Source organism: Cetorhinus maximus, chromosome 1 (assembly GCF_964194155.1).
Source record: "Cetorhinus maximus chromosome 1, sCetMax3.hap1.1, whole genome shotgun sequence".
In the NCBI taxonomy this organism is placed as follows: domain Eukaryota; kingdom Metazoa; phylum Chordata; class Chondrichthyes; order Lamniformes; family Cetorhinidae; genus Cetorhinus; species Cetorhinus maximus.
Window position 1 is genome coordinate 158,115,074 of NC_135879.1, and position 23,401 is coordinate 158,138,474.

At 46.1% G+C, this 23,401-nt stretch overlaps 1 protein-coding gene across 1 annotated transcript in view; it reads right to left on the bottom strand.

Moving 5' to 3' along the window:
- Positions 1-268: 268 nt before the first annotated feature.
- LOC144684657 (plasma kallikrein-like) overlaps positions 269-23,401 on the bottom strand; it is a 103,766-nt gene continuing 80,633 nt past the window's right edge. Inside the window, exons 16-20 of the mRNA XM_078548734.1 lie at positions 21,049-21,224; positions 9,531-9,623; positions 2,836-2,975; positions 887-1,043; positions 269-608 (exon numbers count right to left, since the gene is read on the bottom strand). Coding sequence (XP_078404860.1) covers positions 598-608; positions 887-1,043; positions 2,836-2,975; positions 9,531-9,623; positions 21,049-21,224 — 577 coding nt within the window. The 3' untranslated portion in view covers positions 269-597. The remainder of the gene's footprint in view (positions 609-886; positions 1,044-2,835; positions 2,976-9,530; positions 9,624-21,048; positions 21,225-23,401) is intronic.

Sequence of the window (23,401 nt, forward strand, 5' to 3'; positions counted from 1 at the left end):
CCTTATAGAAATATACAAACTATTTAGGACAATGCTTCAACGTAAAGCCAAGTGTCAGAATAAAGGACCATAGTTATACTGGTGAAAGGACCATTCTTGTCTTCAGAGAGTGATGAACACTTGGATGGTCATACATGTAGGGTAGTAGAACAGAATCCCTCAGATATACCAAAGATACAGGTAGATGAGTTAAGATGGAACAAATTATTACCTTCGTCAATGTTTATCCTTTGATGGTGTGATCTTTAAAAAACGGTGCTTCAATTGTAGCATGTGTCAAGAAGTGTATAATGTCCAGTGCGAAGAGTAATTTTTAGTACTATTTTGTCCCAAAGCAACTATGGAATATATTTTATGAAATGCATCATTTCAAACATCTAGTACACATACTAGATACATAACATACACAAATTAACAATCACTTTACTTTATTCTTAATTCCATAACTGTTATAGAATATTAAGTAAAAATAATTATTTGTTTCCCAAAGCTATCAGAAACATCTCAAGTAGTAATCCAGACTGTTGTAATTTGATTCTGTTCTCCCAGACACCAAATTAGAAATAAGATCAGGAAATGCTGAAAACACTCAACAGGTCAGGCGACACCTGTGGAGAGAGAAACAGAGTAAGTGTTTCAAGTTGATGACCTTTCGTCAGACTGTCTGAATCAGCAAGCAGTGCTCTGTCGTTCGCCACTCCTTCTTGGAGGACTTGGTTTTCAATTATAATTCCAGTTAGCTTCCTATTTGGATTCTCAGCAAGATGTTTAGTCTCATCACACATATTTAAATCTTTTGGATTGCTTCTCAAAAAGTGAAAAATAAGATACAAAAATAATAATTGGAAGATGAAAGCATGCAGATGATGCGAAAAGTGGCTCCTACCATTTGAAATCTTTTCGTGTACCCAAGTTTGAAATTTTGACACACGAGTATAAATTCCAGGTTTTCCTTCCATAGCACATCCTTCGCCCCAGCTGGTAATTCCAATCAAATACCAAGTACCTTTATGTTGACATGCTAAAGGACCTCCTGAATCTCCCTGTATAAGTATACATATTAGAAATTATTATTCATGTTTCCCAGTTTATTATTTATCAATTTTATCCTGTGTCAAAAGTGTGAAGTCAACCTTTCCTTAGTCTTGCATTCCAATGATTATATTAGCACTGATTATTTAGCAGAGTTCCTGATCTAGTGCTCCCAATGAGGAGTGGAGCTCTAAGTGAGCGCACTTCAGGAGAATTACTTGCCTGAGTTACTGTCCAGTAATTTAAATGGTGGAAAGCAGGCACTGCTTCTCACTTGGAGCCTGATCAAGGAATCAGCCTCGTTATCAATAGTGGAGTAGGGTTTCATCTTGCGAGGTGTCAGCTGTGGCTCAGTTCATAGCACCCTCGCCTTTGAATCAGAGGGTTGTGGGTTAATGTCCCACTCCCGGAAAAACCCAGAACTGTGATTGTACTCGAAAGGGTTGCAATCTGTGACTGTTGATAACTCGAAAGAGTTTGACAAGAGACAAGTTAAGGCGTTTTTTCCAAGGCTCCACAAATAGCCCAAAAAACAAAGCACACATATCTTTCTTAACGCGTGATCTGTTGTTTTTTGCATGACCGTTAAATTAGTTTTGGGTGCTTACATGTTACCTTGTTCATGTGTGATATTTTCCACCCATGCTAACCTCAACAGAACAAACAGTTCTGATTAGATCAGCATATATTTAAGTTTACAAGTCACATCAAATTTAATTCTATAAATTAATTTGATTTATTTGCCCTTCCGGTACAGATAATCAGGCATTTCGGTATATCCCATAGTATTTTCCATACATTAAAATTTGCCATTTTACTGCTGCACATACTCTGATATTAATATTTATATCAGTGCTCACACAGCTTATAGTTTCCCATCTCAATGGTATCTGCAAACTATGGGAACAGAAATTATGGACAAGAAATTCTAAGCTTTCACACAGGAAAAGGGCTGGGTAAGGTGCCCACTAGCCCACCTGCCCTTGGGCCTATTGCAGCCCTTAAGTAGCCAACTTATGCCAAATTAAGGCCCAAATTCTGCCTCTACAGCCATCATATGCTGGGTAGTGGATGGCAGGCGAGAGCAGAAAGGCCACTTTTTCACCCAAGTTGGTAGCTTTTACAAGCTGAGGATCAGAGTTCTGCCCCACGGTGGAAGGAAGTCCCGCTCTCGCCAGCTGCCAGCCAGCCTGATTAGCCAGCAGCTCTTGCAGTGCCAGAAGAGAGTAATGGCTATTGCTGGGACTGAGAGTTCAAGGCCCCAACCAGAAGTGTCATGGATGCCAGAGACAGGTAATGCAGGCTGTTTTGGGCAGGAAGGAATCGGGCACCCTAGGGAGGGAGAGTGAGAGGAGTGGAGGGTGGGGGGGGGGGGGGGGGTGGCGGGGGGGGGAGGCAAGTTTTGGAAGCCACCTGGGGAGAAATAAAGGGGTATGATCTTCAGGAGTGTGGTGCCCCTGATGAGCACAGCACACAACCCAAGTTGGTGAAAAGGCAGGAAGAAGGGATACATCCTTTGACCTGGTTTTTCCAGATCCTACACCATGTCCAGTGAAGCTTTTAGATGCAGGAGTTCAGTGTCTCTGCCCTGGGCACCTCCCCCTCTTATACCAATGGCTTTGCAAGGGACAGGCTGAGACTCTGCTGCCACAAAGTCAGCAGAAAACCATAGCACCAAACCAGAACTTGACCTATTCTTGTCCTAATTCCTAACCCTGGTTATGGTGGAATATCAGTGAAACAGCTAAGTATTTATGTGCCACTATGAGTACCTCTCATCATCTGAACATAAATTTACATTACCTTACATGTGTCTATTTGGCCTTCTTCATAACCAGCACATATCATGTGTTCTGTTATGTTATGTTCTGGATAATGTGATTGACATGCCCCATGGCTCATTACAGGAGCAGGTGCTTTCAAAAGAATTTGAGATCTTTGACCTGAAATATTCACAACAGATTATTAAAGTGCATAATAGAGAAGTATATTCACTTTAGTGAATATGCCTGCTTACATCAAATCAAAAACTGATTTATTTTTTATTTTAATGCATTCCTTTACACATTTACAAGCTTTTCACAGATTTTATGTCAGTATCTGTTAATATGGCAATCACCTTGTTAAAGACAATTGCTAGTTAGACAGGTGATGGGCATTGATTATCCCATCTAAATAGAATAAAAAGATACAGCTGGAACACTTTGTGTGGAAGCTACTTGGAAGTTAACAGCACTGAGGAGTTGTCTTGAAAATAAACCAGCTTAAATCAAAAGACCAGCCTGGGTCTTCCACCACAATCTCTTATTGTGAGTAACAGTGTCCACCCAATGTTGGAGTGGCAACTTAGTGGACAGAAGTGAAAAATAAGTGGAATAATATATTCATCAAAACTCTGCCCACCTTTTACCCCAACACAATTCTCCCTGTTTCTGTCTGGAGATTTTTTGGGTTATAAAATTTTTCCATCCCACAGATTTAGTTTTTAGTTCTTTTAGTATATTCAAAAGCTCTGTTTTAACATGTCAGAGAATGAGAACATATAAGACATGGATGATGTGGACACCTTCCATTATAAACAAAAAACTCCACAAAGTTTAGCATGATAATTCTCAAGCCATTCCTCAACTCCATATAGATCTCTTAAAGTTCTTCCCTGTCTTATACAATTTTATGTATACTGGACCAATTTGGCCTGGAACAAATGGCATGTGAATGGTATTATTAATGTGCTATTCAACCAGCAGAACAGATATCCCATGAATTACAAATCACGACAAGTTGCTGAATGATTTACTCTGCTCTGCTGTTAGCTTTGCAAAAAATATATTCACTTTCACTGAATAATGTTTAATGTTGTCTTTCAGCTTCATTTACAGGCTTCGCGAGTCCTCCCCCTGCATCCCGCCCTCACTAGCAGTTCAGCTGCATGCAGCCGGACCATCAGTGGTTCTGGCGGAGGAAGTGTGCTTGTGGCAGGGCCTTTCAGAGACTTGTGCAAGCACTCTCCCACACAAACAAATCCTTCCTCCATCACACTCATCTCACTATCCTGAGCATTTTCAATGCTGCCTGCTGGGGTTCTCTTTCAGTTGCCCACCTGAGCTGAGCTGCATCTCCGCCCACCCACTGACCACACTCCCATGTAGAACCTGTTCCCGCCCACCACGAGTATCCATTCACTTTTGGATTTACAAGCATGCTGCATCTAACATTCTTCTCTAGATCCCCCATCCTTTCCCCTCTCACAGTCACCCATGTTCTTTCCCCCATCACTGTCGACTCCCTGGCATCACCTTCCACCATCACCTACCCTTTCTTTCAGGGATGCCCAGGTGAACGTGCACGTTCCCTATTTCCTTAAATTCCCACCCCCATCCACATTAACCTCCCCGGCCTCCTCCTTTCCACCCCCAGCGTCAGTATCTGCCTCCAAGGCCCCATCAACCACCTTCACCATCCCTTCTATGGACACTGTCGCACCCTCACCCTTGCATCCTACTGGCTCACTCTGCCCTCCCTCATTCTCACCATTCTCTCCTGCCATGCCCCCCCTCACTTCGTCCCCCGGGAGTCAGTCATCGACTCCACAAACCCCACCCTCGCACATTCGCCTGGACATCTTCCCCTCCCCCCTTACTCTTTTCCCCCTCTGGACTCCATCCCCACTCGGAACTCCTTGCCCCCACTCGGAACTCCTTGCCCCCACTCGGAACTCCTTGCCCCCACTCGGAACTCCTTGCCCCCACTCGGAACTCTTTTCCTCTACCCCCAGACTCCTTCCTCCCCCTAGACTCCTTCCACCCCCCAGACTCCTTCCTCCCCCTAAACACCTTTTCCCCTCCAGACTTGTTCCTCCCCTTGGACTCCTTCCCCACTTTGGACTCCTTCACCCCTGTGAATTCCCTCCCTTACATCTACCTCTCCAGTTGCCATATTCTCCCCCATTACCCCCTCCTCCCCCTGTACTCCATCACCCCTCCTGATCTTATCCCCCCGGCACCTTTGCTCTCCCCCAAACTAACCCCCCCGACATCTTTGTTTCCCACCCCCTCCCAACCTCACCCCAACACCCCGTTCTTCCACAACCCAGTACACCTTCCTCTCCCAGTCAAACCTAGCCCTTCTTCACCACCTCCCCCGCCCAAACCAGGTACATCTTCCACAGCTGGACTGTCCTCTCCACCCCCTTAACAATCATCCATTGCAGAACATGGCCAAAACATTGAAGTCCCGAAGCAGGCCCCCAGTGGTGACTCTCAACTTTCCGTGATCTGCACTTCGCAGCTGAAGTGTTTTGTCACTTTTTTAAAATTTTAGAATAAAAACACACAATCGCACGCACGCATGCACATACACACGTAACTGCTTCTGAACCCCCGCTTCTGTGTGTAAAACCAGAAGGTTCCTTTATTCTTTTTCTACACCAGAGGACAATACATCTGAGACTGAGCAAACCCTACTGTCAGGTTTTTTTATATAACACTTCTTTTCAAATAAAACATTAAACACAGACATCACATCTCCTCCTCCTTTAGCCAGGAACAAATCAGTCAGGCAGTTTGCAGATTCGCTTCGGTCTAGAGAGGAGTGCTGGCTTAAGTACCTCAGTTTGTTTGCTTAGAAATGGAAGGTTCTGCTGTTCCACTTGTTTCTGTTCAGGGTCCAACAGTTGCAGCTACAGCTTTGTCAGGTGAATCAAGTCAGGTTTCACCAACTGGAGCAGATGTTTCCCAGAAAACTTCCACTGTGACTGGAGATCCCTGGAAATTTGGTTCCTTGAATTTGGCTTCTCTAGTCTGATCAGTGTGTCTCTTCCAGGTACCACAGGAAGATTCAACATCATAGGTCAGTGCCCCTCAACGCTTGATGTTTCTTCCCAGGAGCCACTTGTCCAGATATTCAAAAAGGCCATATTGAATATGAGGACAGAAACAAATTGGAAGTTGAAGCTGAAGGACTTTTTGATGATGTATTGTAACACTCCACATTCAACAACAGGCGTATCTCCTGCTGAGCTGATGTTTGGAAGGCTTCTGCATACAAAGATAAATGGCAACTTTGCTATTTGATCTCCATATTTAGCTTGAATGGACATTTTTCCAGGTATATTCACAGGCTTACTAGTGTAGGTGCTAAGCTGGAAGAGGGTTTTCTCCAATGGGCATTTCTTGAAAATTTTCTCCCATGTCTTCTCTGAAGCAATAGAATAGATGGTCCAGTGTCAACGTCCATTTCAACCATTTTACCATTTAAGGCAGTGCCAACATTTAGTCCTTCATCTAGTTTCAGATCAGACTGAATGTAATACAATTGCTCTTCTGCATTGTCGCTGTTAGTTTCACTTTGTGTCCCGTCTGGACTCGCATTACTTTTGTATTTTGTTTCCAAGTAATGCGTCTTTTCAAACTGCTTGTTTATTTTCAAGCGCGACTTGTCTGTGTGCTCCTCATGATGCCCTTTCTTGGCGGCACTGTTTTACTGTGGTCAGCCTTTGATCTACATGCACGCTGTACATGTCCTTTTTTTCCCCCACAGTAGTGACAATCAGCAGTTTTCCACTTCCAGACTTCTGCATTATGCCCTATTCCATTACAGCGGTAACATGTTTGGAAGCGAGTATACCCTGATTTTACTATTTTAACTTTGACATTGTTAGAATGTGCTTCCAAATTTCTAGCTTGTTTCTCTGCCATTTCTATACTTTGCACAATCTCGAACTCTTTCTTCAGTGTCAACTCTTGCTGTGCTAACAATCTACGCTGAATTCTTTCATTTCTTAGCCCACAAACCAAGCGATCACACAAAGTTTCTTCCAGGTAGCATTTAAAGTCACATCGTTCCGCTAATTTTCTCAACTCGGCCAGGGACTGGGAAACTGACTCACTCTCATGCCGTTCTCTTCAGTGAAACTTGAATCTCTCAGCAATAATTGCTGGTCTGGGATCGAAGTGCTTTTTCAAAATGTCCACAAGCTCTTTAAAGCTTTTATCTGCTGGTTTGTCAGGGCAATGAGATTCCTCAGTAAAGTGAATTTCTTCATTCTGATGTCTAAGAAACACTGAGGCCTGCTTTTCCTTTTCAATCTCACTCGCAATGAAAAACTGTTCCATTTGCTCGACATAAACTACAAAGTCCATAGTAGCTGGATCAAAAGTCTCTAAAGCCCCTAATAATGATGATCTTATCCTCATTGCCATTTGAAGTGTTTTGTCACTTCCTAACAATTTAGAATAAAAGCACACAGACATGTATCTGCTTCTGAACCACAACTTGTGTGTGTAAAACCGGAAGGTTCCTTTATTCTTTTTTTAAACCAGAGGGCAATACTTCCGGGACTTAGCATACCCTACTGTCAGGTTTTATTTCATATAGCACTCCTTTTTAACTAAACTATCCTTTTACAAAAAGGCATAAATGTTAAGCACAAACATCACAGCCGCAGAGCCACGACCATCAGAATCTACCCAGCATGTAATAGATGTTCCTCCAGGGTCCGGTAGCTATTCGGCTCAAGCATCTTCTGCTCCTTGGATGTCCGCGAATTGACCAAGGCCCTGACAGTAAGTCCCGACTTCTGCACGTCAGACTTGTCAAGATATGTTCTGCACCGGCATGTTTTCCTGCTGATGTGGGCAATAAATTTGCCATGGGGGGATGATTCCTGTGAGCTGGGTTTATAATGATATGCAGATGTGTTAAAATGAAGTTCCCAATGTCCGGCAGCGGGAAACATGGCCTGCCATTGACAGGTGGAGCGAGCAGTTGCAAACGTGTTTCACGATGGCGTGAAACCGATTTTTGGCCTTCCCGCCATATTGTCCGCTCATGCCTGCCATGATGCCTGATGCCAGTGAGCACGGATGATTCTGCTCATAGAAGAGGGTGTGGTTCAGGGAATGGGTGTCAGTGATTCCAGGTAGCAGCAGCCCATTCTTACATTGAGTGTAACTATGTGGCGGCCCTTATTTCCAATTATTTCCAATTGTTTACCTACTAGGTTATTTGTCTAACTTCATTTCCAAAAGCTAATTCAAACAATGCTTAACTTTCCTGTTGTGCTGGAAATATACTCACACAGGAAGAAATTCTGGGTGTATTCTCAAAAGTGTTCCCTATTTTGACCACATACAATACTTTTATGTTATTCTACCTTAGGGTAGTTAAAATCATCCAATATTATTGCCTTGTTTTTCCTACATCTCTCTCTCTAAACTGTCTGCAGATCTCCTTATCTTATCTCCACTGTTAGATAGCCTGTAATGCACTCCAAGGACAGAATTTTCCAGCCCGCCAGCGGCAGGTCCGGCGAGCCACTGAAATCTCCATCCACACCGACAGGACCAGAAGATCCCGTCAGCGCGAGGGGCTGGAAAATTCCAGCCCAAGAATTGTACCATTTCTCTCCCTGTAGCTCTCTCTGTTTATATTCTGCCTTAACACAATTCCACGGCATATGTTCACATTCTAAGATTGTGATATATCCTTCACCAGCACTATCTTGTCACCACACCTTTTTTTACTGTCTTTATCTCTCCTGAAATGTTATGATGTGGAATATTAAGCCCTCAGCTCTGCCCAAACTTACAATCACATCTCTATTATAACTATTATATTATATCCCTCCATAGTTATTAATGCTCCTAACACTCCAATTTTATTTTGACTCTTTTGTGCATTCACACACCCACTCACCAATCTTGACTCCATTTTTTTGGAACATTAGCCCTTATTCTTTTTCCAATTTCCTTTCTCATTTAATTTTTTTCCTTCAATATCATAATCTATTCCCTTTCCTTTCTAATAGTGTTTACTATTTATCTCAGCTAAGCCTTTTGTTTCTAACCCTGCTTTTCCTGTTTCATTTCAAGCCTAAACGTTCTCCTTCCCGGACTCCATTTGCCCTCTTCACAAGGAGATTAATGACATTTTGGGTCAGTGGAAGGCTATCCCATCAATATTCCTTGTCCCAGAATTTACTCCAATTCCTCAAGAATGTGAACCATTCCCTCCTGCACCAACCCTGCAGTCATGCACTGACCTTCCTTATTCCTCGCTCCTTAATGTGTTCAATGCATGGCACTGGAAGTAATCTGAAGATTGCCACCCTTCAGGTCTTGTTGTTCAATCTAGTCCTAAATCCTCAAACTTCCTATGCAGGATCCAAATTTTATTTCCACCCACGCCATTGGGTTCAATATGGTCTACAACTTTTGGCTGCTCTCCGACCCTTACCAGAGGTTTTCCCATTTATTCCATTATAGCCTCCATCAGGCACAAGGGAGGCAAAATACCATTTGGGATTCACAGTCACAATGAGAAAGAAAACTGTATGAATGTAGAATGCATCTCACCCTTTTGGGAAGTTCCTTGAAATCTGTACCACAATATAATCAGGACTTGTTAACTGTGCTTCTGACACTAGAGCTGCTATGAGCACGCTATATGGTTTATATTATTTTTCAGTTTCATCAAATGACATTGTAATTGTAACTCACCTGACGCTGTTTCCCCCCAACCTGTTATCCAGCATTTGTCTACAATAGGGGTATTCTCTTCTGAAGCTGGAAGGCATATTGGTGTTTGATAATCTGTGCAAATATTATATAGTTATAAAATTGAATTAAATAAACATATTTAAAATAAAAAAAAGTTTAAACTGTAACCTCACAATATAGTGCCTTAATATGACAATGTGTGGAATTTAGTGGAGCTCGCTGGAGCAGGCATGATGACAGTGGGGGAGGGTGGGGGGGTAGGTGGTGGTGGGTGGCGGAAGAATTAGAATTAACACAGGAATCCCCCTGCTGCCAATTAGGTTCATTAATGAGGCACTCGAAACAAATATCCTTGAGCCCACTGGAATTTAGTGGGCTAGGGTTTAATGGTACTCACAGGGCTCTGCATGGTTTCTGTGCCTCCCAAAGGCTGACCAGAAACTCTGTCAGGTTTGCCTGTGGCATCATAAGCTGGGGTCCCTCACTGACAAGCATTCACTGCCCAATAAAGGGATCCAGCATCGTGAAGAGGGGGTGCCACTGAAAGCCACAGCCCTGCTCTTGCCTCTGACCCTGCTCCGACAACCTCCCCCTGTGACCCCCATCCCACCCTCACTCACCTGCATCCAGGGATTCAGCAGCAATCCTCTGGCTGGGCCTTGCATGCTTACAAGCATTACAGGCAGCAGCCATCATTGCCAACAATTGAGAGCAGCCAGCCTCTGATTGGCCAGCAGCTGACAGGGGCAACATTTCTGACCTGGGGTCCTTGATCCTGTGGGAGCCCAAAGCTGGCCAGTTAAGTGCCTGAGCACACTTGAATAGTGCTGGGCCTCCACAGTGGAAGTAATAGAGGGCAGCCACCGTTTCTTCAACCAGTGGGGGATCCCATCACTAGGACTAAATCCAGCCAAATATGTTTTTTTGTTGTTCATGGCAGGTCGATATCACTGGCTGGGCCAGCATTCATTGCCCATCCGTAATTGCCCTTGAGAAAGTGGTGGTGAGCCACCTTCTTGAACCGCTGAAGACCTTGTGGTGTAGGAGCACGCAGAGTGCTGTTAAGGGGGGAGTTCCAGGATTTTGACCCACTGACAGTCAAGGAAAAGTGATTATAAATCAAATCAAAAGAAGTCTGGAAGATGAGTTTGTAGTATATTTTTGCACCAGTTTCCTGGAAAAATATGCAGTGTTTAGCAGTATTATTTAGCAGGCTTTTCTTTTCATTCATTCATGGGATGTGGGCATTGCTGTCTAGCATTTATTTCCATTGTTCAGAGGGTATTTAAGAGTCAACAACATTGCTGTGGGTCAGGAGTCATATGTAGGCTAAACCAGGTAAGGACAGCAGGTTTCCTTCCCTAAAGGGCATTAGTGAACCATTTTTAATGGAATTCCATTGAAAATGGAATTTTTAATTACATATTTTTATTCAATTATCATCATCTACTATGGTGGGATTTGAACCCAGGTCCCCAGATTATTATCCTGGGTCTCTGAAATACGAAGGCTAGCAACAATACCACTCTGCCACCAGCTCCTCTCATCATAAGTAATCCTCCGGTAAAATGTTATCAGAATACAACTGGATCCTATGGGCAGAATTTTACCCTTGGCGTGCAGGCTCAACAGGGGCGTTCGGGAAGCCAACTGCCGCCTGCGATCGGCACGGCACCACGATTTCATACTGGTGGGCTAATTAAGGCCCGCCCAGCGCAAAAGGCAGCTGGGAACGCTGCGAGAAGGGGTGGGCGGCAGTGGGGGTATGATATCCGCCGGGTCAATGGCGACCCGGCGGCCGATTCAAAAGCGGCCCAGGCAGCCCCTGGAAGGTTGCCATGAGGGACGCTGAAGTGAAGAAGGATTCCAGTGCGGTTGGACACAGCAGGTGGGAGGGCAGGGCAGTAGGCCCCGCATTTCTCTGATGAGCACCTCGCAGCCCTCCCAGAGGAGGTGGCAATCAGGAGGGAAACCCTTGTCCCACAGACGGAAGGAGGAGGCCCCCGCAGCTCACCAAAAAGGCCTGGGAGGAGGTGGCATCCAGGGTGAGCAGCCACGATGTGGTGAGACGCACATTGGTGGAGTGCCGGAAGTGCTTCAATGATCTCCTGCGATTGGGAAGGGTGAGTACCGTGTTGGCATGGGTCAGTTAAGGGCTGGCCATCTCCCAGTGGACCTGAGGGGTGTTAGAGTGTGAGTGGAAACTATCAATGACGCTGGGGCTGGCGAAGAGGGTGAGCCCTGGCTGCATGGACTAAGTGCCTTGTGGCTCGAGGGCCACGAGCTGGCTGAGCCCTGCCAGGTGTTCCTCAGGTGGGGTTGGCCAGGCTGCAATGGCGATGCAGGTAGGGAGTGGACTAATCAATGCTCCTCTATCCTTTCAAGCGAAGACATCCCATAACAATATTGAGAGGTCACGGACTGGCGGGGTTCCCCCACAGCTCCTAATCCTGATGTGCTATGAGCAGGAGGCACTGGAGCTCGAGAGGCGTCATGCATCTCGGTCAAGTGGCCACAGTGAGCTTGGGGTGCCAGACGAAGGTAAGAGGTGAGAATGTCGGCTATTGTAACCATTGTAGTGTTGTCTCTATATTTGAGGGGAGGCGATGGTACAGTGATATTGCCACTTGACTAGTAATCCAAAGACCCAGGATAACGCTCTGGAGACCCAGGTTCAAATGGAATTTGAATCCAATAAATATCTGGAATTAAAAGTCTAATGATGACCATGAAACTATTGTTGATTGTCATAAAAACCCATTGGTTCACCAATGTCCTTTAGGGAAGGAAATCTGCTGTCCTTACCTGGTCTGCCCAACATGTGACTCCAGACCCACAGTAATGTGGTTGACTCTTAAAAAAGTGCTGTTTGAACAAGGGCAATTAGAGATGGGCAATAAATGATGGCCTAGCGTTTAACATCCCACGACTGATTAAAAAAATTATTGATGTGACCGTCGAAACTGGAATCCCCATTGATAATCGAAAGACGAGGGCACCATGATGCAGACATCTATTGTCTCACCAGGGTGCCTGGCATGCACAGTGACAGTGTCATGACTCAAGCTAATGACATGTCCTTCTTGTCCCTTTTAGGTTCACCAGCAGGCACTTGCCATGAGGGCCCTGAAGGCCCACCCCTGACCCCTGAGGACCACCATGCTCAGCACGCACATGCGTCGCACCCTGTCTGTCAAACAGGCACCAGCGCAGATACCAGCACCTCCATGGGCATAGGATCAGTGTCTAGTATCTCGGTGCACATTGATGAGGGCACTTCACACTCACTTGAGGTGCAGGCGGAGGCAGAGAGTGCCCAGGGCGCCAGCAGTCGGAAGGCTGCTGGAGCCCAGGACAATGCTCAGACGATGGCTAATGATGGGCCTCTGGAGTCATCCATTAGGCAACAGATCCTGGAAGTTCAGTGGGGTGTATGGGAGGATCTGGCGGAGATACACGAGGGAATGCGTGCCACGGTCTCCGTTTGGGAGGAGTCCTTGCGGAGTATGACCACTGCGTTGACCCTCATGGTCGAGCGCAACGCCTCCTCCATGGAGAGAGTGGTGACTCTCATGGAGAGACAACTCCAGGGACACAATCAGCGGTTCCTGGGGATGTGCTCGTACCTGCAAGCCCACACACCGGCAATGATCTGAGCTGGCCAGTGTCAGTGTGCGAGATGGATTGGGCACCCAGTATCCCAGCTAGGTGCCCATCCATCGATGGTGAGCAGGGAGGTCCAAAGCGACCTCATGTTGGCGCACAAGCTGCCTATCATCTCTGCGGGCTCCTCTCAGGGCACCCTGGATGACGGCAGCAGCTCCTCCACCCCTCTGCCAGTGACCGTGGCATCTAATGAGGCTGCGGTGACTGGGGAGATGCCAGCCATGGCATAGGTCGCTCCCTCCCAGACGGGGCATTCATAGGCTCCACGAGCCAGAGGACAACCACTAAGGTTATCAAGCCAACAAGACAGCAGAGTGAATAGGCTATCTCCATGGTGCCAGCGAGGGGGAAGCACCCATAAACATAGATGTAAAGCACCTTAAGCACAAGACGGCCTTATCATGGGTGATATTTTGTTCCCCCATTTTGCTTAATCTTGTTTAATGGTGTGACAAGGAACACCAGTTTATGTTCATTTCAGCTATGTTTCACATACACAATTAAATGAGATGTTATTTTGTGCTATTGGCCTCTGTATGCTTCATTTGTTCTGTGGGTGCAGGGTAGACTATTATGTAATGATGGACGTGTGTCTTGCAAAGACACATAGTGCATGTTGTTGGCCAAGGCAATGGTCCTGTCAGGAATCGAGTATGGAGCCTGCAGCCCTGGCATGTGGTGGTTTTCTTATTTGGTAGGCTAGCTGAAGGAGCATTGGAGCAAAGCTTCCCGGATGTCCCTGCCTCCCTGGAGGTTACCCGGGTCAACGTCCATGCTCTCAGCATTCTCCTGAGCGTGCTCAACCTCGGACCCACTACTGGACTCATCATCTGTGGCCTGTGCAGCTACGTCAAGATCCTCTTCCTCCAGTGGGTCCCCCCTTTCCGGTGCCAGATCGTGGAGTGCGCAGCATGCAACCACTATCAGTGACACACGATCTGGGGGGTATTGCAGTGTGCCCCCTTAACGTCCAGGCATTGGAAGCACATCTTGAGAAGACCTATGGTTCTCTCTACCACAGCCCTTGTAGAGGCGTGGCTCCTGTTGTACCACTGCTCAGCCTCTGTTCTTGGGTGGCGGAGAGGTGTCATGGGCCACCTTTTCAGGGGCAGCCATCCATCCAGTCGGGCTGGAGCACTGAAGAGCCTTGGCACCTGGGAATGTCTCAGGATGTAAGTGTCATGGAAGCTTTGCAGAATCTGCATCCTGTGGTCACACACTATCTGCACGTTCATGGAGTGGAATCCCTTCCTGTTGACAAAGGCACCTGGCTCACCCGCTAGCGCCTTGATGGCCACTTGTGTGCAGCCTGAATGCAAGGAACCCAGCAATTGCTGCAAAGCCTCTGGTTCGCTTGACCTGGTTGGCCTTGTCTGTACAGTAATGAATGAAAGTCAATGCATGTCTGAACAGAGTCTCTGTCACCAGTTTGATGCAACTGTGGACAGCTGATTGGGAGACACCAAATAGATTCCCCAATGAGCCCTGAAACAAGCCGGAAGCATAGAAGTTGAAGGCCACTGTGACCTTCAGAGCCACTGGCATGGGGTGTCCACCCCCACAATTGGAGCTGATCTCAGGCCAAAACATCTAACAGATGGAGGTCACTATCTCCCTTGAGAGATGGAGCCTCCTTTGGCATTGCACCTTGGACATATTGAGGGAGCTGCATCGCCGCCTGTAAACCCTGGCAGCAGGACAGTGTCATCTTCTGTCGCTTCTTCCACCTTGGACTGTAGAGCTGGCCCAGCCCCCCCTTGTGCCCGCACCTCTCCTCCCACAGGTCGCTCCCCTGGAAGCTGCATTGGGGCACCTGGCCTTCTCTCCCTTCTGCCCCTCTCTTCCTCCTCAGAGGAGGTACCTCCAGCGGAGACCATAATCCCCATTACCAGGGTTATGGAAGGCTTCCTGATACCTGGAAGGGCCCACACGGTCTGAATCCTCCGGGGGCCTGGAAGACAACAATGAATCCAGAAACAAAAATAAAAATACCTGGAAAAGCTCAGCAGGTCTGGCAGCATCTGTGGAGAGGAACACAGTTAACATTTCGAGTCTGTATGACTCTTCAACAGAACTAAGGAAAAATAGAAAAGAGGTGAAATATAAGCTGGTTTAAAGGGGGGTGGTGGGACAAGTAGAGCTGGATAGAGGGCTAACCTGCTGCTTTGTTTCCCATTAGTCATACTTCTTGGAGTTTTACCCTTCCCTTCCCCCCCACTTTCTAGTTTAAAGTCCTGTTGACCACCCTATTTACCCTCTTCGCTAGAACCTTGGTCCCAGATCGGTTCAGGTGGAGACCATCCCAACGGTACAGATTCTTTCAGTTCCAATACTGATGCCAGTGCCCCACGAAATGGAACCCCTCTTTCCCGCACCACTCCTTTAGCCACGTGTTTACTTCCCTTAGCCTTGCGTCCCTATGCCAATTTGCACATGGCTCAGGTAGTAATCCAGAGATTATAATCCCTGAGGATCTGTTCTTTAATTTAGTTCCTGGTTCCTGATAATCTCCAAACAGGTCCTCTTTCCTAGTCTTACCTATGTTATTTGTCCTGACGTGGACCACAACAACTGGACCCTCCCCCTCCCTCTCCAATATCCTTTCAAGCCGGTCAGAGATGTCCCTCATCCTGGCACCGGGCAGGCAATATACCATGCGGGACTCTCGATCCTGCTTACAAAGGATGCTATCAATTCCCCTAATTATAGAATCCCCTACAACTACCACTTGTCTTTTTGCTCCCCCCTCTTGAATGGCCTCCTGTGCCATGGTGCCATGGTCAATTGGCTCATCCTCCCTACAGCCCTGTTCCTCATCCACACAGGGAGCAAGTACCTCGTACTTGTTGGGCAAGGTCAAGAGCTGAGGCTCTTCTGTTCCTGAACAGAGGATCCCTCTACCTGCCTCACTTGCAGTCACACCCTGCTGATCCTGACCACTGACCAAATTTGAGGTACTTAATCTACCGGGTGTGACCACCTCCTGAAACAAAGGAGTGTTTGGGCCCTTGGATGGTGAGGAGAGGGGAAGTAAAGGGGCAGGTGTTCCACCTTCTGCAGTTGCACGGGAAGGTGCCGTGGGAGGAGGTTGAGGTGTAGTAGGTGTTGGAGGAGTGGACCAGGGTGTCCCGGAGGGAACGATCCCTGCGGAATGCCGCCGGGGGGGTGAAGGGAAGATGTGTTTGGTGGTGGCATCATGCTGGAGTTGGCAGAAATGGCGGAGGATGATCCTTTGAATGCGGAGGCTGGTGGGGTGATAAGTGAGGACAAGGGGGACCCTATCATGGTTCTGGAAGGGAGAGGAAGGTGTGAGGGCGGATGGGCGGGAGATGGGCCGGACACGGTTGAGGGCCCTGTCAACCAACGTGGGTGGAAAACCTCGGTTAAGGAAGAAGGAGGACATGTCAGAGGAACTGTTTTTCAAAGAGGCATCATCAGAACAGATGCGACGGAGGTGAAGGAACTGAGAGAATGGGATGGAGTCCTTACAGGAAGCGGGGTGTGAGGAGCTGTAGTCGAGGTAGCTGTGGGAGTCGGTGGGCTTGCAATGCATATTGGTGGACAGTCTATCACCAGAAATTGAGACAGAGAGGTCAAGGAAGGGAAGTGTCGGAGATGGACCATGTGAAAATGATGGAGGGGTGGAAATTGGAAGCAAAATTAATAAATTTTTCCAGGTCCAGACGAGAGCATGAAGCAGCACCGAAGCAATCATCGATGTACCGGAGAAAGAGTTGTGGGAGGGGGCCGGAGTAGGACTGGAACAAGGAATGTTCCACGTACCCCATAAAGAGACAGGCATAACTGGGGCCGATGCAGGTACCCATAGCCACACCTTTTATTTGGAGGAAGTGAGAGGAGTTTAAGGAGAAATTGTTCAGTGTGAGAACAAGTTCAGCCAGACGGAGGAGAGTAGTGGTGGATGGGGATTGTTCGGGCCTCTGTTCGAGGAAGAAGCAAAGAGCCATCAGACCATCCCAGTGGGGGATGGAGGTGTAGAGGGATTGGACGTCCATGGTGAAGAGGAGGCAGTTGGGGCCAGGGAACTGGAAATTGTTGATATGATCTAGGGTGTCAGAGGAATCATGGACGTAGGTGGAAAGGGACTGGACAAGGGGAGAGAGAATGTTTTTCCAGTTATTTTTATTTTTGTTTTAGATTTCCAGCATCCGCAGTTTTTTGCTTTTATCTTAATGAATCCTGAAATGAAGCCTAGAAATGCTCAAAATGCAGCACTGAAGCGAGACGTAGCAGTCCAGTTCAAGTAAGCAACCGGCAACACACAATCTCCAAAACTCCTCACTACTCATATTGACAATGCTGCTGACCTTTCTTATCACGCCCGTGGGTGAGCTTTTGCAAATTGTGGCCTGCCTGTTGGTCCGTTTCGCCCATGTGATGGCTGAAATTCGCGCAGCTACGTAATCTCAGAGACAATTGGTGTGTCAAGGGTCTTAACTGGCCTCTTTATTAATGGCAGGCGCGCCTCCATCTCCCTCGCGCGCCTGCTCATGAAATATCACGAGAGTGCATGGTGATGTCGGCAGGCTCGGCCGACGTCAACGTGCATCATTTCACGCTCGAGCGGGTTGGGTGGCATCCGCCCATCGATCAAAAAATTTGCCTTATTTTAAGTTTGAAAGCAACATATTCTAGTACCAAATAAGGATCTTAAACTTAAACAAAATCAATTAAATAAATAGCAGAGAAGAGCTAACTGATGTTGATTGTGTAAATACATTAAAAGACACAGCAGTAAGCAGTAATGGGAAACATTTAAAGAAACTATATAAAATTTTTACCAAAAATACATTCCACTAGAAAACAAAAACTCAGTAAGAAGGAATCTTCCGTGGCTAACTAAGGAAGTTAAGGGTAGTATTACATTACAGGAAGAATGGTGCAAATAGCAGTAAGCCTGAAGATTGGGAATGGCTTAGAAAACAGTAAAGGGTGACCTAAAAGTTAATAGAAAAAGGAAAAGAATATGAGAATAAACTAACCAGGAATATAAAAACAAAATGTAAGAGGTTTTGCAAGTATATCAAATGGAGGAGAACAGCTAAAATAAACATTGCTGCCTTAGAGCAGAGGCAGGAGAAATTATTTTGGAGAATGATGAAATGACTGGGAAGTTAAATGAATATTTTGTGTCTTCATTGTAGGAGTCACAGATTACATACCAGAAATAGAGAGTAACCAAGGGGCTAATAAACTGAGGAATTTAAGGTAATTAATATCAGCAGGGAAAATGTATTGGAGAAATTTAAGTGACTGAAAGCTAACAAAACCCCAGGACCTGATAGCTCACATCCTAGGGTTCGAAAAGAGATAGTTGCAGAGATGGTGGATGCACTGGTTATAATTTTCCAAAATTCTGTAACAGTCCCAGCAGATCAGAAGTTAGCAAATGTAACACTGCTATTCAAGAAAGAAGGAAAAAAGAAAGGAGGGAAAAAGAAAACAGGTAACTACAGGCCAGTTAGGCTGACATCAGTCATCAATCATCAGGAAAATGCTGGAATCTATTATTAAGGAAGTCTTAACAACACACTTAGAAAATCATAGTATAATCATAGTTTTATGAGAGGGAAGTAGAATTTGACAGATTTATTAGTTTTAGTTTTTGGAGGATGTAACTAGTAGGTTAGATGTAGTATGTTTGGATTTCCAAAAAGCATTTGATAAGGTGCCACACAAAAGGTTAACACACAAGATAAAGGGCTCGAGGAGTTGAAGGTAATATATTAAGTTCGGTGGACGACTAGTTGACAGAGGGTATTCCAGAGCTTAGGGCCTTGGCAACAGAAGGCACATCTAGCAAAGGCAGTGTGATTAAAATTGGGAATGCTCAAGAGGCCATACTCAGAGGTACACAGATATCTCAGAGGTTATGGGGCTGGAGGAGATTACAGAAGTAAGGAATTTAGAAGAAAAACCTGTACCTAGAGGATGATGAGAATGTAGAAGTTGCTAACACAGGGAGTGATTGCAGTGGATAGTCTAAATGGGGGAGGCAAGCAGTGGAACACTCTTGAGGCTGCAGCTCCAGGATGAGGGCGCCTCAATGACAAGACACCCTAAAAGAGCATGTAGGTTTTGGGAGGAAGCCGGGGCCAGACAGGATGACCTCCAGAAATCAGCGTGGTGGGGGGAGGGGGTTTGTCGTGCACTGGCAGTGTTGTTGTCCCCAGGGTGGCCATTGTCAGAGGAGGCCCTCTCCGTGGACTACGGAGTGCCCAAGCCCCCGGAAACCCACTGGAAAGCTGCAGGGTTTAACTGGTGATCTCCTTACACGGTAACTGGCCCTCGTGACACATGCAAAGTGCCGGTCAGAGCAGAAAGCGGCCTTTAAGTGGAGCATTAAGTGGCTCAATCATCTGTCTGGTGGGGGCACTACAGTGCTGAGGTTCCCACCGCTAACAATATGCCAAGGCAACAGGATGACATCTGGCTTCCCTCCCGACTCATTCTGTCACCATACTGCCAGCCTCTCTCCTTACAACCCACCTCCAATGGGCCATGAAAATTCAACCCTCTGTTTTTAATTCCAGACTTCAGGCTTCTTGATATTTATGTACATAATTTAAATTTCTGTACATTACTTGGAATTTATGGGGCAGAATTATCCCCCCATCGGTGGGGAAGTTGAAGAGTGGGCGTGTGGAGGCACCCCCGATCAGGGGCATGCTGCCATTTTACATGGGCGGGCCAATTGAGGCCCGCCCTGTGTGACATCCACACAGAAGTGCTATTCATTCCCTATCCGGGCGGGGGGGGAAATCCCTAAACCCGAGAGTGCGCGTTTTCGCACATACGCACGAAAGAGCGCACTCATCTCCCTGAGGCTAAGTGCTGCTTCAGGGAGATAGGCTCCACAGTAAAAAATATTAGAAATAAAAAAAAAAATTCCCTGACATGTGCCCTCATTTGACACTGTCACATGAGTTGGGACATGTCCATAAGTTTTTAAAATACTTTAATTAAATTTTTTAAAACCTACATGAAACCTCATCCTGCCCGTGAATGAAGTTTCATGCTTTTTCTGAAGCCCACCAGGGCTCCTGGCCTGCCCGCCAACCTTAAGGTTGGACGGGCAGGTCCATTAATTACTTAAATGACTCTGTCAATGGCCTCAATTGGCCATTGACAGGTCGGTGGGCGCACAACTGATTTTGCTGCGCCCCCGCCTACCTGAAAATTTAAATGGGCCGGAATGACGTCGGGAGTTCCGCCCCCCCCCCCCCCCCCCCCCTCCCCCTCCCCCCCCCCCACCCCCCTCTCCCCCCCACGATTGGAAAATCCCGGCCATGGTGAAGTATAGTCAATATGAGCAATTTACAGACACTGGAAAAAAAAATTTAAATCCTGAAATTTCACGCCATTACAAAGATCAGCACTTTCACCTCAATAACACTGCCCATCTGTCTTACCTGCTTTAGTCTATCTGACACTGAACTCTCACCCATGCTTTTTTCATCTCCAGGCTTGACCATTCCAATTCTCCCCAACCCCATAAACCTGTACTTATCCAAAACTCTGTTGCCCCTATTATAACACATCCTAACACTTCAGTGAAGAACTCTGGGATGTTTCTTTCTGTGTTAAAGACATTTTATAAGTGTGCATTGTAAGTATCTACTGAAATTGCAAGTTGTTTGTGCTGCTCTATATATAGCTATTGATAATGTTAATAAAGTTATTTTATGATTTTTCCTTGATTTTAACATTTATTGTAAGCAAATAGTTTGGATCTGTTGGAATTTGAACCCTGGATGGCCACCTTGTATAGAATGTTATAGGGGTCAATATTAAATATCAATAGTGCATTAAATTTGGATAGCACACTTACCATTAAGGGGCACTTCTCGTTCCACCTTGAGTAGAGCAATATCATAACCTGCAGTCACATCGCTATATTCTTCATGGATAATTATCTTTTCAATTTTGTAGAACAAGGTTGTGTTTGTAATATCTGATAACTTTATTAAACCAACATATACCTTCCATTGTCTGATATTCTTATTCCTGTTAAATGTCCACATTATAGTTCAGCAACAAATTAAAATAGTATACTATAATCAAATGTGTCATATCAATGCTTGTATATTATGACAAAGGCAAAATACTGTGTACACTGGAAATTTGAAATACATACAGCAAGTGTGGCAGAATCTGCAGAGAGACAAACTAGAGTTAACAGGATGAATTTCACAAGGGGTGTCAGAACTCCAACTTTGGGGTAAAAACCAAGTCCTGAGCCCACGCTTAACTGAATGGGATCTGCTTGGCATTTATGCCACAGGCAGCCTCCTAAATGGCCACCTGTAGGCCCGTCATCCAATTAAGGTTAGGGGATGGGTTCCTAATGCTGCTGACCCAATCACAGGGCTGGCAGCTCTGAAGCCTCAGCTGTGGTCGCTGCTGAAGAATGCAGGAGAACTCGAGAGCTGGGCCAGGCAAGTAAAAAAAAATTTAAATCACTGTTCTGAGTGTTGGAAGGCAAACCACTCCAGAGAGGTGACTGGGGCTGAGTGCCTACCCTGCCTACAGCCCCTTCTTTGGTCCATGGCCCCCGCCCCTATATAGCTGGCAGCCTCTCAACATGGCAGAGGACTACACTGCTGTCATCAAAATGTCGACAGCAACATAAGATGGTCCTTAATTCAGTCTTTACATGTGTAAATTGGCTGCCCACCTTCAAGGGCTGACAGCCTTTCTATATCCGGTCTTGACACGGATAAAATGTCCCATCAGCAGGAGGACATCAGGGAGTCGATTCAACCTGGCTTCCTGTGATTTTTACCATGCCACCACACCCCACCCACTTTCCCCCCACGAACCCCGCCGCCACCCACTTCTCAGCCCTATCTCCCAAGGCCATTAAAATCCTTGCCAGCATTTCAGATCTTTCATCAGAATGGTCATCGACCTGGACCATTAACTTTGTTTCTCTCTCCACAGATGCTGCCAGACCTGCTGAGTATTTCCAGCATTTTCTATTTCTACCATGTCCTGCAATATTATTCAAAAAAACAGATATAATGATTTTTCTTTTTTAGGAGAGACGTGAGGGCGTCGAGAGAGTACAGAAAAGATTCACCAGAATGGTTCCAGGGATAAAAAACTTACACAGTTCGATTGGAGAAGATGGGACTGTTTTCCTTGGAGAAGAGAAGGTTGAGAGGAGATTTGATAGAGGTATTCAAAATCATGAGGGGCCTGGACAGAGTAGATTGGTGGAAGGATTGAGAACAAGGGGGCACAGATTTAAGGTAATTGGCAAAAGGAGCAATGGGGACATTGGAAGAAACTTTATCACAAAGTGAGTGGTTAGAATCTGGAATGCGCAACCTGACAGTGTGATGGAGGCAGGGTCAACTGAGGCATTCAAGAGGGAATAGGATTATTATCTGAAAAGGAAGAGTGTTCAGGACTCTGGGCCAAAGGCAGTGGAGTGGCACTAGATGAATTGCTCCTTTTGCCATTCAGCATAGACATGACGGGCTGAATGGCCTCCTTCTGTGCTGCAACAATTCTGTAATTATCTGCCTTACTTCCATGCAAAAGAGACAACAACATAAAAGGAAATGAAATGTTTGTGATAATGGCAGCAACACTGAAAAAAGATGATACAAAGACTTAGGCACAGATTTTTACTTCTCAGTCTGTGAAAGTGCCCAGAATGGTCAGACTTTCCTTTCAGGGCGGCAGGTGCTACACTGAGTTGGGCCTGCTGTCCCTGGAAACAGTGTGGAGGCAGCCAGGTGCCGAGGGTGGCTGTTTAAAAGGCCAACCCAGTGCTCTGGGACTTTGTCTCAGTTGTAATAAAAGCAATAAAACAAAAAACAGACCTTACCCTCGCAACCCCTCATTCCCCACACTCCCCATGCCCCATCCATGTCAACTCATGCCACCTCATGCTCCCACCCACACTCTATGGCTCCTCATACTCTCCATGTTAACCTATTCCCCTCTACCCACCATCATGTCCTTTTATAGCCCTATGCCAACTTGATGCCAACTCATGTCAATCTATACCCTCCCACCCACCACCCTTTGCCCTTAGACCCTACATGTCAAGTCACTCACTATGCACCATGGTTAGACCTCAGGAGCCATGCTGAGATGAAATAAATTTCTAAATATCTATTACAGACTTCACTATATTAAAAAAACACTCATTGATAAAAGCCTGTTCAATA